General features: G+C 43.1%; 1 protein-coding gene across 1 annotated transcript; it reads left to right on the top strand.

Moving 5' to 3' along the window:
• The first annotated feature begins 13,906 nt into the window (after positions 1-13,906).
• Positions 13,907-16,104, top strand: FADD (Fas associated via death domain). Its single transcript, XM_018554524.1, has 2 exons — positions 13,907-14,205; positions 15,756-16,104. Exons 1-2 carry the CDS (start codon positions 13,908-13,910, stop codon positions 16,037-16,039), a joined length of 582 nt encoding a protein of 193 aa, XP_018410026.1. The 5' UTR covers position 13,907; the 3' UTR covers positions 16,040-16,104.
• The last annotated feature ends 312 nt before the right edge of the window (positions 16,105-16,416 follow it).

The following is a 16,416-nucleotide window of genomic DNA, read 5'->3' as shown; positions in this document are numbered from 1 at the left end:
CGTCATCACCGCATCTCAGCAGTGTACGTAATGCGCTTTACTGCAGCGCAATAGGGTGACTAAACTCATACAGAGAGCCTGTCACCAGATATTCCAGGCAACAGAAATCTTCCCATAAGATTATATGTGCATTTAAAGCGCTATTAAATTGAAAATGTTTATAAGCTATTTCAAATGCTGATTGAATTACTTACAATGAATGCTGCTCCTTGAGGTTTAAACGTTTTAGTTTTTTGCAGAGTCAGCTTGTTCCCTGAGCACTGGCCCTGATATCCTGTCTTAGGGTGGCTCCTTTCCCTTGCAGGGTCCTATGGAGCCACCCTTGCATGTGCTAGTAGGCTCGGTGTGTCTCCACCAATGCACAGACACAGCAAGGCAATCCACTCCCCTTCTCCCTGCTCCCCTCTCCTTTCTCCAAGCTAGGTGGAGGATATGCTGTATTTCTTGTGATCTTGTACTGGACAGGAAGTTCAGGGAAGCTGAGCTGAGAGAGTTGGAGCTGTTTGAAAACATGATGACTAAGTGCTTGGGCAAAATTGTAAAGAAATCTTTGCTGGGCAATGTATATTTGTTTGATCTGGATTCAGTATTTAAAAAAAAGCTTGAGAGTTCAATACTACTTTAATGTATTCTTTGCATGTTAGTTACCTGTAAAAGCCTTCCTTGCATAGAAATCCAAAAGCCCTGAGAGTGCTACTGGGCGCCACAACTTTGGATAGGACAACATTTGCAGTCTTGGTGAGAATGTGGTCTGTAGACCAAATTAGATCTGTATAGGAGTATGGAGTTCTAAGGAGGTCCATAGAGGAGCCCGGGTGACTGCATTAGAGGATAAACAGTATTTGGTGAGATGGGGGACAGAACGTCTTTGTAGCTTCTTCTAGTAGTGAATATTATTATTAAATCCTATTTTTTATGAAACTTCGGGTTTGACTTTTGTTGGTGAGTTTATTTCTAAAGCAAGTGAATCTGTGGGTGATCAGTGTGTTGCATAAAATTGATGTGATTTGTGAAGTATGTGTATATTTTTTGCATGTGTCACAGCCATGTATGGTCTTGTTGGGAACCCGAGCAGACATTTCCGTTGCCTGGTGTTAACAAATGTAAATGTTTCCCTTTTGTTGAAGTTACTTTGCTTTAGAAACAACATCAGCAGTTTAAAAAGAATTCTTTCACAAACAATAAAGTGTTAGGCCAGTTCACATTTGTGTGAAAAGAGAACCAGTATATTTTCCTCTATGTGCCACTAGCTGTACAAAAAGAAAGTTTGTTTCCACCCGCCCCCTGTGCTTATCGCACTGTCCCGTGCCCAGTATGCAAGAGATCGCATGAACAAAGTCTGCTTGCGTTCTGGGGCATGGCAGTGCCCTTCATGTCAATGGCACTGCTGACAAGTTCCCCTGCTCGCAGTGCGATCGGCCGCACAGGACCGCCTGGTGAAACAATGCCCTGCGTTCCAATACATGCACTATTTTTTGCGATCGTGCTGCACTGGAACGCAGGGCATTGTTCTACCGCCCTGTCCTTTGGGGCCGATGGCACTGCGAGCTTGGGCTGTCAGCAGTGCCATTGACATGAATGGCACTGCCACGCCCCCTCCTGCCCCAGAATGCCAGGAAATCCTTTGCGTTCCGGGCACAGGACATGCGATGAGTGCTCAGGCTGGTAGAAACGAGCCCTAAAGAGAAACTCCGGGTATTTAAAAAAATTTACCCTCGCAGTAGGGCCAACACCTGAGCATATGATACCCCTCTGCCATACCCTGGCTTCAAAAAGCTACATGGCAAAAAAAGAATAAACAAATGAATAAAAAATAGATACATTGTTATAACATTGTTATTAGAACACCCAACAAGCAAGAACCTCTTGTTAAAGAACAACTCCGGGATTTTAAAAATGAACCCTTGCAGTGGGGCTACCCCGTGCACTGCAAGTGTGAAGTTCTTGTTTTAGTCTAGGCGCCGGAATAGAGAAGATGCACTCATCGGATCCTCAGTCCTGCGGCAGTGCCCGCTCACCTCTCTCCGGCTCCACTACTTCTGTGGAATGTCCCTGCATAGCGTCATCTGTTGGTGTCCTCACGTTTAATGTAATTCAATGTATTCATATAAGATGCGATGATGTCAGCAGTCCTTAGACTGCCAGAGCACAGGGGAGAAGAAGCTGCATGGACAGATATAGTAGCCAGGCGGGACAGCAGATCGCATTTTTATTTTAGCCCCCTAGACCAAAACAAACACTTAACCCTTGCATGACAGGGGTAGCCCCACTGGAAGGGTTCATTTTTACAACGCATGGAGTTCTTATTTAAGGTTACACCAGTGCAATAAAAAATAATGTGCTTTTATCATATAAAGGGCAGTTTTCAGCTCTATGTAAGTGAATATGATTAGGCTGGCTGAGATGTGCAGTCCTGGAGAGAGATGTCATTGGTCATCAGGAAGGCAGTTTTAAAGTAGTATTTTTAAACTCTTAAACTTTTGTTTCAATAATGAATCCAGATCAAACAAATTTGCCCAAACACTTACAGTCATCATGTTATTGAACAGCTCCAACTCTCTCAGGTCAATTTCCCTTCACTTCCTGTCCAGTACAAGATCAGTCTCCAGCAACTGTTTATCTACTAGCTTGGAGGAGGGAGGAAGGAGGAGTGTGGAACATGGGAGTGGTTTGCCGTGCTTACTAGCACACACAAGAGTTGGTCCATAGGACCCTGCAAGGGCAAGGAGCCGCCCTAAAACAGGATATCAGGAGCAGAGCTCAGGCGATAATAGTTAATGGGGTCAAATTGATGATCAATTAAGAGCATAGAGAGAATGGATCAAAGGAGCAGGATGGAGTTTTTGTTTCCTCAAACTAACGAAATTCGAATAGTGAACGTGGTTATCATTTAAAAAACTTCACTTATTCCAAAATCGAATGTTAAAAGCCAATGAAATTTTGTACAACAAGCACCATGTTTGATGGCATTATCGAATGTTCTGATGTATGAACGTTTGTAGGCAAATCTACCAGCGTATACCCGGCTGCAAACTGTAATATTGAAACTTTTAGGCCTCATTCACACTGTCGTGCATATACGCGCGTATATGTGTGTACCTGCTTATTGTCCCATATGCAAATAAATGGCTCCATACACATACCGTGTTTCCCCGAAAATGAGACACTGTCTTACTTTTTTTTTGCACAAAATAAGGCACTAGGTCTTATTTTCGGGGGATGTCTTACTTGGCTGGGGGAGGAGTGAACGGTATCCCTGAAGATAGTGCTAGGTCTTATTTTCGGGGTAGGTCTTACTTTCGGGGAAACACGGTAGCTGCGTATGGAGCCGTATATTTGCGTAGCGTTAAAATGCGCAAAAACAGAATGAAACCGAGATGCGTCCGGGCAGCGTATTTCTTCGTATTTTACGCACATACGCATGTTTGCGCACGTATACGCAGGTAAACGCGTACAGTTCATTAAAATTTCTATTACGAATGATGCATTCTGGGATTGCATATAGTGCACGCATATACGAATATACGCAATATACAATTTTGCTCTTGCGTTGTGTGTGAATGAGGCCTGAAGCAAGTCACAAAGTGAGAATCAACAGCAGGGGGCTCAACTGTGTATGGTGTATACACAACCTGGACCACTGCAGGGACACCGTGATTTACATGATTGTGACATCTCGGGCTGTTTTTAAAGAGTAGATGCTGACCCTGAATGATGCCTGAACAAGGATGGCAATGGCTTGCTAAGGACAAAGGAAAATGAAGGCAATGCCAGGAGTACTGTGATCTCTTTGAGCAGCAAATACCTGGAAGTGTATATTGGTTCACCTACATTAATGCAACATTCAAAAAAAATATATGACATCAGGTACGCTTTAACACACACACACATACACTGAGTGGCCAGATTATTATGACCACCCCATCAGTACTTCGTTCAGCCATATAGGTTTGGCATTAACATGCTGTAAATAAGTGCAAATATATTGCACTAAACATTGTTTGTACCTGCCACAGACTGCCCAGGTCCTGAATATGCCCCTTTGCAAGCATGACAACCTCACTAATTAGTTGTTGTTATATGAGTCACCAGTTCCTAGAAAAGTTAGGAAGGGAGTGATATAAACTACAGTCTGCATGCTCAGTATCTCTGGCATATGGTCTTCAGCTACTGGTACTGCTCACTTGTATACTTGCTGTAGGCAGAGCGCCATCTGTTGGCTGAAAGAAAGAAACACAGTCCGTTTATGTTGTAAATCTGGCAAGGGATGTGGTTCATATCAGTTTATTATAAGGCAGACTTGCCAGCACTGTCATGAAGAGGAGGACTAGTAGTTGCACCAGAGAGCTAGAAATGCATGCGTCAATATGTGCCGTATTGATATACTTTGCTGTGCTTTGCGTTAAAGAGAACCTGCCACCATAATAAAAATGTTCAAACCAAGGCATACCTATAAAAGGAGACTAAAAACCTAAAGAGTAATTCCACTTTTGTTGAGGAAAAAAAAATCCGTCCTCTGTGGGTGATCTGTGTACATTACAAGCATTTTAACAAACATTGTTGCAGATTCCGATATGTTTCTGTTTCTGTGAAAAAAAGCTGTTGCAGCGTGTCCTTACCAAACCGATTCCTGAATGGGAGGGTCGGCTTCATTATAAACAGCTGGTGGGCTTTCTGTGTTGTAATGAGGAAAGGTGCAGTGTCGGCATCCCTTTAGTAGTAATTAACCCTTACGGAGTATCTCACCAAAAAATTACATTCCTTTTGCGAGGGGAGGCAAAAATGATAATTGTATCTTAGTGCAGACTTCTGGGAAAATCAGTCAGCCAATCGCAAAAGCAAAAAAGCAGGAAGTGACATTTCTGTGGGCGTCCCATATACCAACTGTGTATAGAACGCCTCCAGGTCGCCATATTGCATTGAACTTTTTTGGCAGATTTAGAACATTGCAGCATTTATAGTTGTAAATGGGAAGCTAATTTTTTAATAACAAAACATTACAAAGTTGCTTGTGTAACAATGATATAGGCTATATTATTTTTTTTTCTCAGATTCTTTCATTGTTATATTTTTCAAGTGGAATTACCCTTTAGCTGCCCACACGGCTGGATGCGGCTTCAAACCTTAGAATACCTAATGTGGGTTTCAGAGGGAGAACCAACAATTCTCAGCTCTCACTGGTGCCTCCTGCTGATCTCCATCTCATTACAGAAGAGAAAAGTAAATCAGCCATTTTATGACGACTTTACTATTTCCATCTACACTGAACACATACCACCGATACAATTCAAACACCCCCTCAGTCATAGCACGGATACAACCACAATCTACAGCTGCTTTAAGTAACTTCCCACCTCCCCTTCATTGCTCCCGCGCCACTTTGTTGAGCTGCTCAGCCTGGGGAGAAATACCCGGCATTTCCAGGTATGGGTGAGCATGTGTCTCATTCACCTTTGTACATGTTACAACACTAAATGCCTTGTGATTGGACCCGTGCTGTCACATGGGGCTGGGGAAGGTGTGCATAGCTCACTGTAAGCTCTGAGAAGTCAGTTTGGAGCTTAGGCAGGGCTTACGTACCCTAATCTCAGAGGCATAATGAATTGGTGCGGCATTGGGGACATGTAAGTATTTGCTGACTGGAGGCATATCCTCCTTTCTCAGCAGAGGAAACGTTCATTTTAAGACTTCAAAGCTCATACCATGTAAAATGGTTAAAATGTTTTTCATTATTAGGTTGTTGCTGGTAACTGTAATAACTATGCTAGCTCTTTCATACGTATTTCTTTTTCTTGAGGACCCACTGATGAGATATTGGGGTTGGTTTACTTAATGCAAATAAGCTCTTCACTTTGCAAGGGATTTTTTTGTTTTGCTAGGAAAGCTAAGGATTATCCCATAGCTTTGTGAATGAGGTGAAATTCCATTTTGCAAAGAATACACAATCACATGTAAGGAAAGTTAAAAAAAATGGTATTTATTCTTGCATATGATGGAAGTTATCTCATCCACTAAGCCACAAAGAAAAATTCCCTTGCAAAGTGAACAGCTTTTTTACTTTAGTAAATCAACCCCTTATTATGCTGGAAATTAAACTGTGTCAAATGGTATGGCCAACTTAAAGCCAAATGTTGGTGTTCTATCTCACCATCAAAACAAATGTGGCAACCGCTCACAAAGCTTTCTCAGCGCACGTTACCAGCTAGCCTGCAAAAAAACAAATTACACTGTCTAACTATTGGGCCTCATTCACACAACGTAGAGGCGGGCCGTACAGATCTACGTGGCGTGCACTGCCGTATCGGGCTGCTCCAGGAAGGGCAGCTGCTGCTTGTGATTGCACGCAGCAGCCTGTTCTTCTTTATGGGAGTGCGTGGCCGTACGCTCACCCGAGCTGCACATCCGTATAAGGGTGCGAGCGTCCGTACTCGTACGCAGACAGGATGCATCCTGTCTTCGTCCGAGCACAGACACCCGCACGGATGTGCAGTTTGGGTGAGCGTAGGGTGGCGTATGGCCGCGTAGTCCCATAGTGAAGAACAGGCTGCTGCGTACAATCACACGCAGCATCTGTACTTCCCAGGAGCGGCCCAATGCGCCCGTGCGCGCCGCATGGATCTGTACGGGCTGGCTGTTAGCAGTGTGAATGAGGCCCAAGTGTTAAAAGCAGAAGTTTTAGTTGCACATCTTTTACAAAAATGTACAAGCCGCACTGCCGAGTCAAGGCTCCTCTGTATGGTGTAGACCTAAGACTATAAGAGCCTCCATCTTGGAGCATATATAGCAATTGCTAAACTGAGTGCAGGTATTCCAGGAGGTATCCCATTACTCCTTAAAGGCACAGGGACACCAGAAGCCAACTGACTCTCCATAATACAGAATAATGACAGGGAATTCCTTTATAGTATAATGTACTATTGCTACATTCCTCTATAGCTGCTGGTATTCTGCACTGCGCCGCTGTATAATGTACTATATTGCACACCACACTCTTTTTTTTTTACTTCCACCGCGCCAAGCTTGCTCCCGTGATGGACTACAATCTCAATAGAAACTAGTAGTCCATCACTGAACCCTTTTTTTTTTTAAATCCGATTAGTCGATTAATCGAACTCAATAATCGGCTAACTAATCGATTATGAAAATAATTGTTAGCTGCAGCCCTAGAATTCCAGTAAAAACACAATGCATTAGGAAAAAAAAATAAGGGGGGTTGTCCGGTGGTCGTGTCAGTGAATAGTCGTTCAAGAAGCTCCACTGGCAGGGCTGTCCGGCTTCTCCCCCAGCTCACTGACGTCACTGTTTGCCAGGAGCTTGCAGGGATGCCAGTCAGAGCGCCCTGCTCATCTCCTGGCAACACGGTGACATCAGAGAGCTGGGAGGGAAGCCGGACAGAGCATCACAGATTGCTAAGGGCTGTGCCGCTCCACCGCCCCAATCACACACATATACCTGCTGTCCCCCAATGAGATGCCCCCTGAGGTGGTCTCCTAATAGAGATGGCCCTGTTAATGAATACAATCTATTATCACCAATGGACTAGCATGACTGCCATTTAGAACGACATCAACAGTACAATATAAAATGTAGACTGCATATTCATAGTAAACCACAAGATGGAGAAAAACACCTAGTAAAATAAGACCTGGACAAACATCTGTGGACTCCCCTGAAGCTTACAATTTAGCAAAGAAAATTGGCTTCCAACTGTTTTACAGAAACAAATGAAAAGCGACTTTGTTTTTCTTTTGCATTTACCACACAAGCGGATGCCAAACCTTCAATACATCTGCAGCAGTGACATAAAACCCACGCGCTAATTAGAATAATATCAGTGGCAGGCTCCCTGAACTCAGCCCAATCGATGTCAATCAGCCTGGTGCAGTCAGAAGAGATCGGATACATTTTGAAGAATTATTTCTTCCCGTAAACTAAACAAAAATGCAATCTCAATAATTAACATATTGCTTAATTTCTACATTACGTATCTGGGAGGCACCACATTCACTGCAATGGGTGAGGAAGTAATTTACATGATTGTAATTATAATGATTTAAGAGAAGCAGAGTAAAGAAATGTGAGTCTGTTGCCTATAACAACCAGTTTCTAATACAGGTTAAAGAATGCAGGCTAGCACCCACTTGGGTTTACCACGGGCAACTAGTCTTATGTTGCTTTCTTTCTCATGAGTCCTCCAGTAAAAAACATTGGACATAGATGATCTCTCCACAGATATATCTTCTTCTATATATAAATAGGAAAGGATGTCTCAGGTGTGTCTACTTCACCCTACTGGGTGCCATTAATATTGTTCAAATATATACACTCATGAATATAATAATTCGAGATAAATGTGGGGATGGTCCACTGTTTGACAAACATAAATAGAAGCAAAATGTCCGGGCCTCCAGTACCAGTGGTACTGAAACCCACAAAAGTCTTGCCGCACATAAATGAAAAAAATATCACAATTTTATTGTGCTCCATAATTACACCAAAATATGTTAAACATAACCTAAACCTCCCTTCCTAAAAACATTTTAAAATATCCCCAGCGTGCCTGTGGAGCCGCTATGTACCATCCAATAATTACTATAGTTTTCAGGGTGCTATACATCCTGGTACTGCAATTGCTATCTCTAGGATTGTAATTCATTTGCAAACAGGGAAGGACTTGGGATCCTACTGGCAATGGTGGGACCACTAATAAGTATACCAATTTGGATTGTAAAGCATATCCATTGTAGGGCTGAAAAGGTTGTAAATCCAGGAAACCGTCAATTTACCCTTGTGGGCATAATGTGCATGTAACTCAGAAATAGCTCCATATATATGACTTAATGTATGTCAATGCCCTTCAATGTTTGGCTTCCACCATATTTGTGGATGAAAAGTCCACTTAGTTCTGAGGACAAACACTACGAGATAGTAAATGAGGGAATTGAAGCACCACACAATTTAAAGTAATCCAGATTCTTCTTGGAAGGTGCAGACTTTTTCCTGTACGACTGCTTGAAGAAAGTGTCTTCTAAAACCTGGCAGTAGGTTTGGGAGTTGATTTTGAGTCCATCTTCAACCCGAAAAGGTCCATCTAGCTCATCTTCGTTAATACCAGCCCACCAGTACCCCACCTCCACCTTGCCGGCGTATGAGTTGAAGTGGAGCTCTGTTCCTGGTCCTGATCCAGCCATGGGCCCATCCATCTGGTCCATCAAGAGTCATTCTCATCTCATCAGTCCATAAAAACTTGTCTTCAGATATTTTTTGGCCCAGTCTTGACATTCCAACTTATCTGTCTTGTTCAGTTGTGGTCGGGTTTCAGCCTCCCTTACCTTGGCCATGTCTCTGACCACTGAACACGTTGTACTTCTGGGCACTCCAGGTAGGTTGCAGTTCTGGAATATGACAGCACCGGAGGATGATGGGTTCCTGGGAGCTTCACGTTTGATTCTTCTCAAGTCTTTGGCAGTTAATTTGCGTCTTTCTTTCTCAAAACGTTTCTTGTGACCCTGTTGACAATTTGCAACAAAAAGTTTGAGGGTTCTTTGATCGCGCCCCAATATCTTAGCAACTTCAAGAGTGCTGCATCCCTCTGAAAGACTTTTACAATTTTTGGCTTTTCAGTCAGTTAAATCTCTTTTTTGGCCCATTTTGCCTGAAGAAAAGAAGCTGCCTAATTATTATGCACACCTTGATATAGGGTGTTGGTCTCCTAAGGCCACACCCTCCCTCATTACACGAATAGACATCACCTGATATGCTGACATCCAATAAGCCTTCAAATTTATACAGCTTGGAGTTGGACAATATGCATAAAAATGGTGATTTGGTCAAAATACTCACTTGCCTAATAATTGTGCACACAGTGTACATTAAAGAACAACATATGTATGATCACAATTCAGCACATGGTAGATGAGAAGCAGTAAAACAGGAAAAACATGCTCTTCTCCCATACTGCAATAGATGTCTCCCTGTTGCACAATATAAGGAAGGCGGATGGCAGACAGACACTTTCCCATGGGGTGTGGACCACATATTTGCTGTTCTTCCATTAAAGCTGGCCATTCAGTATGTAAATTTAATCAAGTAATGGCTGAAATTCGCACAGTGGGCGCCCCTGTCAGCACCCTGTCCTGGCATCCCTTGATCAAAAAAGATTGAAAATCTTCAGGCGAGCAATACTTGCAATCAGCTGCAGGCACCATTCGAGTACTCTGAAATCGGCCAGCGGCTACATCCTTTTTTGGCTGTTGTAATGTTTTAATGGAAAAATACAATGAAAAAAAAACGCTTTTCAAAAAAGAAAGCTCAAACAATCTTATCAGCTTTCTCAGCTATCTCCTGTGGACTACAGGGCCCTCCCACCCTATGTTGTGGAGAAGAAGAGAGAGGAAAGTGACAACGCTGCTCCTCCACAGGCACAGCATGGTAAGCAGGGCCGGATTTACTCTCTCTGCTGCCCCAAGGCCAGTTTCCTCAAGGCGCCCCCCTAATTGCCACCCCTCCCCCCGCCTGAAGAATGGCAGACCTGCAGGCTGCATACAAGTGATCTCGGCAACATCACTGAGTTCACTTGTACAAATCAAGTGACAGTTTCCCCCCTGGAAATTTAGACCTGCTTGCCCAAAGCAGGGCTAAATGTAGAAAACAACTACCCGCCCGGTGCCCGGAACTGTATGTCCCAGGCATTAGACATGTGCGATTCGTTTAGTTACGAATCGAAATTTGTACGAATTTTCCTAAAATTCCGAATTTCGGAGCATCCGAAATCCGAATGGCAGTTTCCGAATTATATCCGAAATACGAAATTCCGTTAACGAATTTCGGATCCGAATTTCTTTGAAACAGGAACTAATATTACCCCTGTAAAATGTAAATGAGGTTGAACAACATGACAAGATTTTTTTTTTTAATCCGAGATACGGATCCGCTGCTGCTGATGCATTACAATACACAGTTATACACACACAGGCAGGAAATACGAAATTCCGTTGACGTATTTTCGTTCCGTTACGAACATTCGTTATATTGAAGGTAAAAAGCAAAGTACATTTATATTAGAGTTGATGGTAGTTTTTTTTAAAGTCCGAAATACGGAATTCGCAATCCGTTAACGGAATTCGTATTTCGGATAAAAAAAAGAACTACCACTCCAATATTAACAAAAGTATTTTGCTTTTTAACTTCATCATAACGAATGTTCGTAAAGTTACGAAAATATAACCGCCACTAACGAAAATTCGTATTTCGTACGAATCCGAATTGAGTTCAGTTACGAATTACGAAATAACGGATATTCCGAAACGAAGCGAAACAGAACTAATTTTTTGACGGCGCACAAGTCTACCAGGCATCGAGAGATAGGAGTTCCACACCCCTGCGACCCCTCTACTTCCTGCTGCCCCAAGGCCGGGCCTTGGTTGGCCTTGTGGGAAATCCGGCCCTGATGGCAAGTGAGCGTTGTCACCCTAGAACAGCCCTAGAAATATTGTGGTATCGGCAGAATCACCAGGTGAAAGTATATGAAAAAATATGTCTAAAAAGGACATATTACATATCACCGCGAACGTCGGAGTGCGAGCAATCATTTTAGGGCCATCAATCACTGATAGCACTAAACTGATGAGCAGTAAAAGCTTTTAAAGCGTCACCTATGGTCAATTTTGGGTGTGGTAGTTCTTTGCGATTTTGCGGGCACGTGCAATTTTAGGGTTTAACATGTTTCGTGTCTATTTACCCAACGTGACCCCGTCTTTTATATTTTACCAAAAAATTGGGGTGATAATAAATGTTTCATAACATAACGCAGGGAAACAGGTTTTTTCTCCGATCCCTTTTTGTGATATAGTAAAAAATAAAAGCCCCCGGTGGTGATTAAATACCACCAAAAGAAAGCTCTATCTGTCCCCAAAAAAATGGTATAAAATTCATTTCAGTACAGCGCTGCATAAAGGAATAAATGTCAAAGTACCTCAGCGCTGAATACTGAAAAATGGCCTGGACAGGAAGGGGGTTTAACACCCCGGTCTTCAAGTGATTAAATAATGCATTAAACTTAAAATTAACCCATTAGATTTAGTCGACAAAAACTATTTAGATGACTAAAATACGATCAAAACTAAAACTAAATTGAAATTTGCCTTCAAAATCAACACTGCTGGCAGTCAATGGGCCACCGAGTCTATTTGGGTATTGGCTGCTGTCAGAATACAATGCAAACCGCGGGATTCCTCGATCGACACACTCGCAGTGTTGATGGAGAATACAACTCTTTTTTTTTCATCCAGCCCGCGGGTTAAACAAGAAAAATAGAGCAGTGTATGGCCAGCCTTAGGCATGACTCCCACAGGCAGAATCATGATGGGATTTGTTGTTTCAGCCCATCTGGAGTGCCGAGGTTGCCTACCTCTGATCTATACAGAATTTTTGGGATTGCTTCTTTGGGACTCTTTGCTCTTTATATGCTGTACTGAAGGCTGTGGCACACTGTAAGTGAAGCAACGCGGAGCGATGGTGCGCGGATCTTCGCGTGCAGTGTGTCATGTCATTTTCACTCCAGCACATCAGCTTGGGAGAGCTCGCATATGTGAAAGTTGTGAAGAACAGGTCCCGCTGGTGATCACTCCTCCGGAGAGGTGGGATTGGTTTCAATGCTAGTGTGCTGCTCCTGGCGTGTGTGGACCGGGGTGTCCGACGTTTGTGCTAGAGAGGAAACAAAAAGGAGGAAGAAGAGCAGATAGAGGAGGGTGGAGCGGAAAGGTGAGGAATACTGTATGTGAGATAATTATACTCACTACTGTAATGGGGTGGATCAGAGCTTTGGTGTTGGAGAACTCTTTTAGGTGGTGTGATGCTTGCTATATCGACCTTCCAGTGAGGACTTCCGATGCGGTGATGTGGAGATCAACAATTGGATAAATAACGACAGGGTGAGTGATCTGGTATACAGCACAGCCTGCTGTGTACACCAGATCACTCACCCTGCCATGATTTATCCAATTGTTGATCTCCACGTCCCCGCTTTGGAAGTCCTCGTATAGCTGAGCATGCCGAGATAAAAAATTTCATCTCCAGCCGATGCGAAGTCCATTCAGTTGTTACGCGCGAGGCAATTGGCTGAAGATGCAGTATTTCATCTGGCCGCGCTCAGCTCACACACTGCATGCGAACCTACGTGCCTGACAGCTTTGCATGCAGTGTGCCACGGGCTTTAGGCTCCTTTCACACTAATGCACATGCAGTAAAGACTGCAGTGATGAAGCATGAAGACTGAGCCTCCTGTCGTCCGTCAAGGCAAAAGTAACTGAAAGTGAAAGCAAACTGTGTCCATCCAACAATTATATATATGCAGCAACGGTCTCTCTGTTATTTTACTAATGCTACCAGATTGAATTAGTCGCTGCACTTCACTCATAAAAAAAATTGATGAATGTAAACAATTTGTATTCTGGTTTACTAGATCTCTAATGATTCGTTCACCGTTGCCTATTACAGGCAGAAGGAGTTTTGAAACTCAGGGAGGGAGGGGGAGAGTTGGGAGTTGACATGCTCAGTTCACAATTCTCACCAACTTCCTGCTTTTAAAGAGTGTGTACAACTTAACGGTGGACACGAACAGATCTTCTTCCGAGCCAACAAAGATTAAGAAGGTATGTTGGGAAACCTTTTATACATAATATAACGCCTTTTACAAATATTTTCGCTTTGTTTACCAAAATAGTTACATTGGTAAACTTTCACTACGCTTTAAAAATAAGTAAAAGTATGAAGCAGAAGCTAGCTGAGTAAAATGAAAGTGATACATAAAGACAATTTATTCCAATCTGTTTTCCAGATTAAGGAGACCCAGGCCAATCTTCATCCACCATTAACCGAAAACATTGACAGATAGACAAGAGAAGGAAATGGATAACTTCAATATCTTGCTGCTAAGAATATCAGGAAAGCTGAGCGAAACGGATCTAAGTAACATGAAGTTTCTTTGCCAGGATAAGATACCTAGAAAAAAAATGGAAACCATTATGATTCCGACGGATCTATTCACAAAGCTCATGGAGTTAACAGAGCTCTCGAAAGACAATCTCGATTTCCTGATTCAGCTTTTACAGCATGCACACAGACATGATCTCGCAGAAGAAGTGAAAGGATTTCAGATGCCGCTTTCCAGAGAGGAAGTTTCTGTGGACGAAGAATCAGATGAAGGTAAAAATTTTGTTGGGGGAGATAGGAGTACTGAAAAGGATGGTATTGGGATACTATTTGGATCTTTCTAAACTGCAACTGTGTGTATAATTCTAGGAAGTAATTGAAAATGGTATTTGTATGGGTTCTGCTAAAATTCCAGGTTCAAAGTACTAGTGTGCCAGTGATGGTGTCATAGGGGCATTCCCAGCACACTATGGTGATGAAAAGGGTGCCAGTTATGTACGACCAACTTTTAATTGGCCATTATTGCACAGACATGCTTGGTTGTACAGTACTTCCTATCAGGTCTAGTTTAATGACATCCAGACTGAGGCTTCCCGCCTAAGCCTTAAATCCAAGAATCCATAGAAAACTGCCATTCCAAACAGGATCAGACCAAAAATATCAATTTATTCCCATAAGGCCATATAAACAGTCAATAACAAAAACGTATGATGTGTTTCGGCCCCAGAATTGAGCTTTAGTCATAGCCAAGACATACAGACTTATACCTTATAGATCATGTAGAAGTGCTTTAATGATTGGGGTGGGGGGGATACAAAAATCACTAGAACCTGTTTGCCTGGGACATGCTTGCCGGGGTTGTTGTTAGTCTTACTCTGGATCAAACTCATAAAACCAAAGCTAGCAGATTTCTCCATCCAGCGATGGCCGAATCTTCCCTTGGATGTAAGCAGATGTATCAGTTTACATCAAATTACCCCGATCCATCGCGATCGGAGGTCCGCCAAAAAGGTTTGGTCTTCCGGACCTGGAGGTAATCGGATGTAAACGGATGCACGTCCTTTTAGATACAGCTGCCCATAGACTAACATTGAGTTTCCAATCAGATCCACCCAGGGGGGTCCCTAGCCTTTTTTCTGCTTCAGGCGGGGGGTGGGGGTGCACATTCGGGGAGAGGGATGGATGGGTGTGCTGGTGGTGAACTCTTATGTGGGGCATGGGAGCGGGTGGATCATCTCACTGCCCAGCTCTGGCTAGTGTCCCACCCAGCTCTCTGACATCATTGGTTACCAGGAGCTGGGCGGGATGCTGGTCAGAAGGTCCCGCTCAACTCCTAACAACCAGTGACATCACTGATTGCCAAGAGCTGGGTGGGGAGATGTGTATGGCCCTTACACATCTCCCTGCCTGGCTCTTAGCAACCTGGAATGCTCTGCCTGCCGCCCCTCCATGTAACCCAAAGAGATGCTGCCCGAGGTAACAGCATCAGGCTGCCTTATTATAGGGATGGCCCTGGATCCACCTGAAAAACTGATAGGCGGACCTACCTGTCTACAAGGGGCCTTACAAGTAGCCCTTTTTTTTCTAGGGCATAGGAGAGTTTGCCTTTATTATTACCCTCCAATCAGTCAGTGTTGTAATAAGAAAAGAAACGTCATGTGCATTCTTTTAGTTTATGACTATGGGTATGGCTGTAATTTTATTCTCACTCTGTTAAGACATCTTGCATTATAAAACATTATTTGCCTTTGTTTATAAAGGTTATATCAATTTGTAAGCTTGGTGTTTTCCTTTAACAAATCTCCTTTTTCCTTCTCCCACAGACCAGCTTGGCCAGGCATTTGACATTATCTGTGAAAATGTTGGGAAGGATTGGAAGATGCTGATACGCACTCTTGGCATTACCGATAGCACAATAGAGCAAGTAGCCTATGCTAACCCATATAACATGAAGGAACAAATAAGGCAATGTCTTCGGGAATGGAAGAAAAAGAAGAGAGAGAATGCAAACGTGTCTGTCCTGATAAAAGCACTGGAAAACTGCAGAATGAAGCTGGTGGCAGATAAATTATCAGATAAACTAAATCTTAGTCATGGAGAATCATAGAAATGACCCTGGAAACAAATTCTGAGATATCTATGTATGAAATATTTTTTGGTGTTTTAGGAAAAGTGCCATTAAGGCAAACCGTTTGTTGGAGAATGCTCTACAGTCAGCACAACTGTGCAAAGCAGGCACCATGAGGTAGCAGTACGTACGGTCAACTTGTCAGACTTCAGCACCAGAGTTAATCAGGAGTCCCCTAACACAGGGCATGCACAGCATACAATTACTTTGCTGTTTGGACCCCCCACATCACACAAAAACCTATCAAAGGGTGAGTGCACAGACCTGATGGATTCAGGGAGCAAGAGCTCCAATTTGCATCAAAGTTGGCATGCTGTGTGCACCCCAGGTTTTAGGATTCCTGCGACATGCTGTAA

The sequence above is a fragment of the Nanorana parkeri genome, unplaced genomic scaffold, assembly GCF_000935625.1.
Source record: "Nanorana parkeri isolate BGI_ZX_2015 unplaced genomic scaffold, ASM93562v1 scaffold163, whole genome shotgun sequence".
Taxonomy (NCBI): domain Eukaryota; kingdom Metazoa; phylum Chordata; class Amphibia; order Anura; family Dicroglossidae; genus Nanorana; species Nanorana parkeri.
This window is presented reverse-complemented; position numbering and strand designations above follow the sequence as displayed.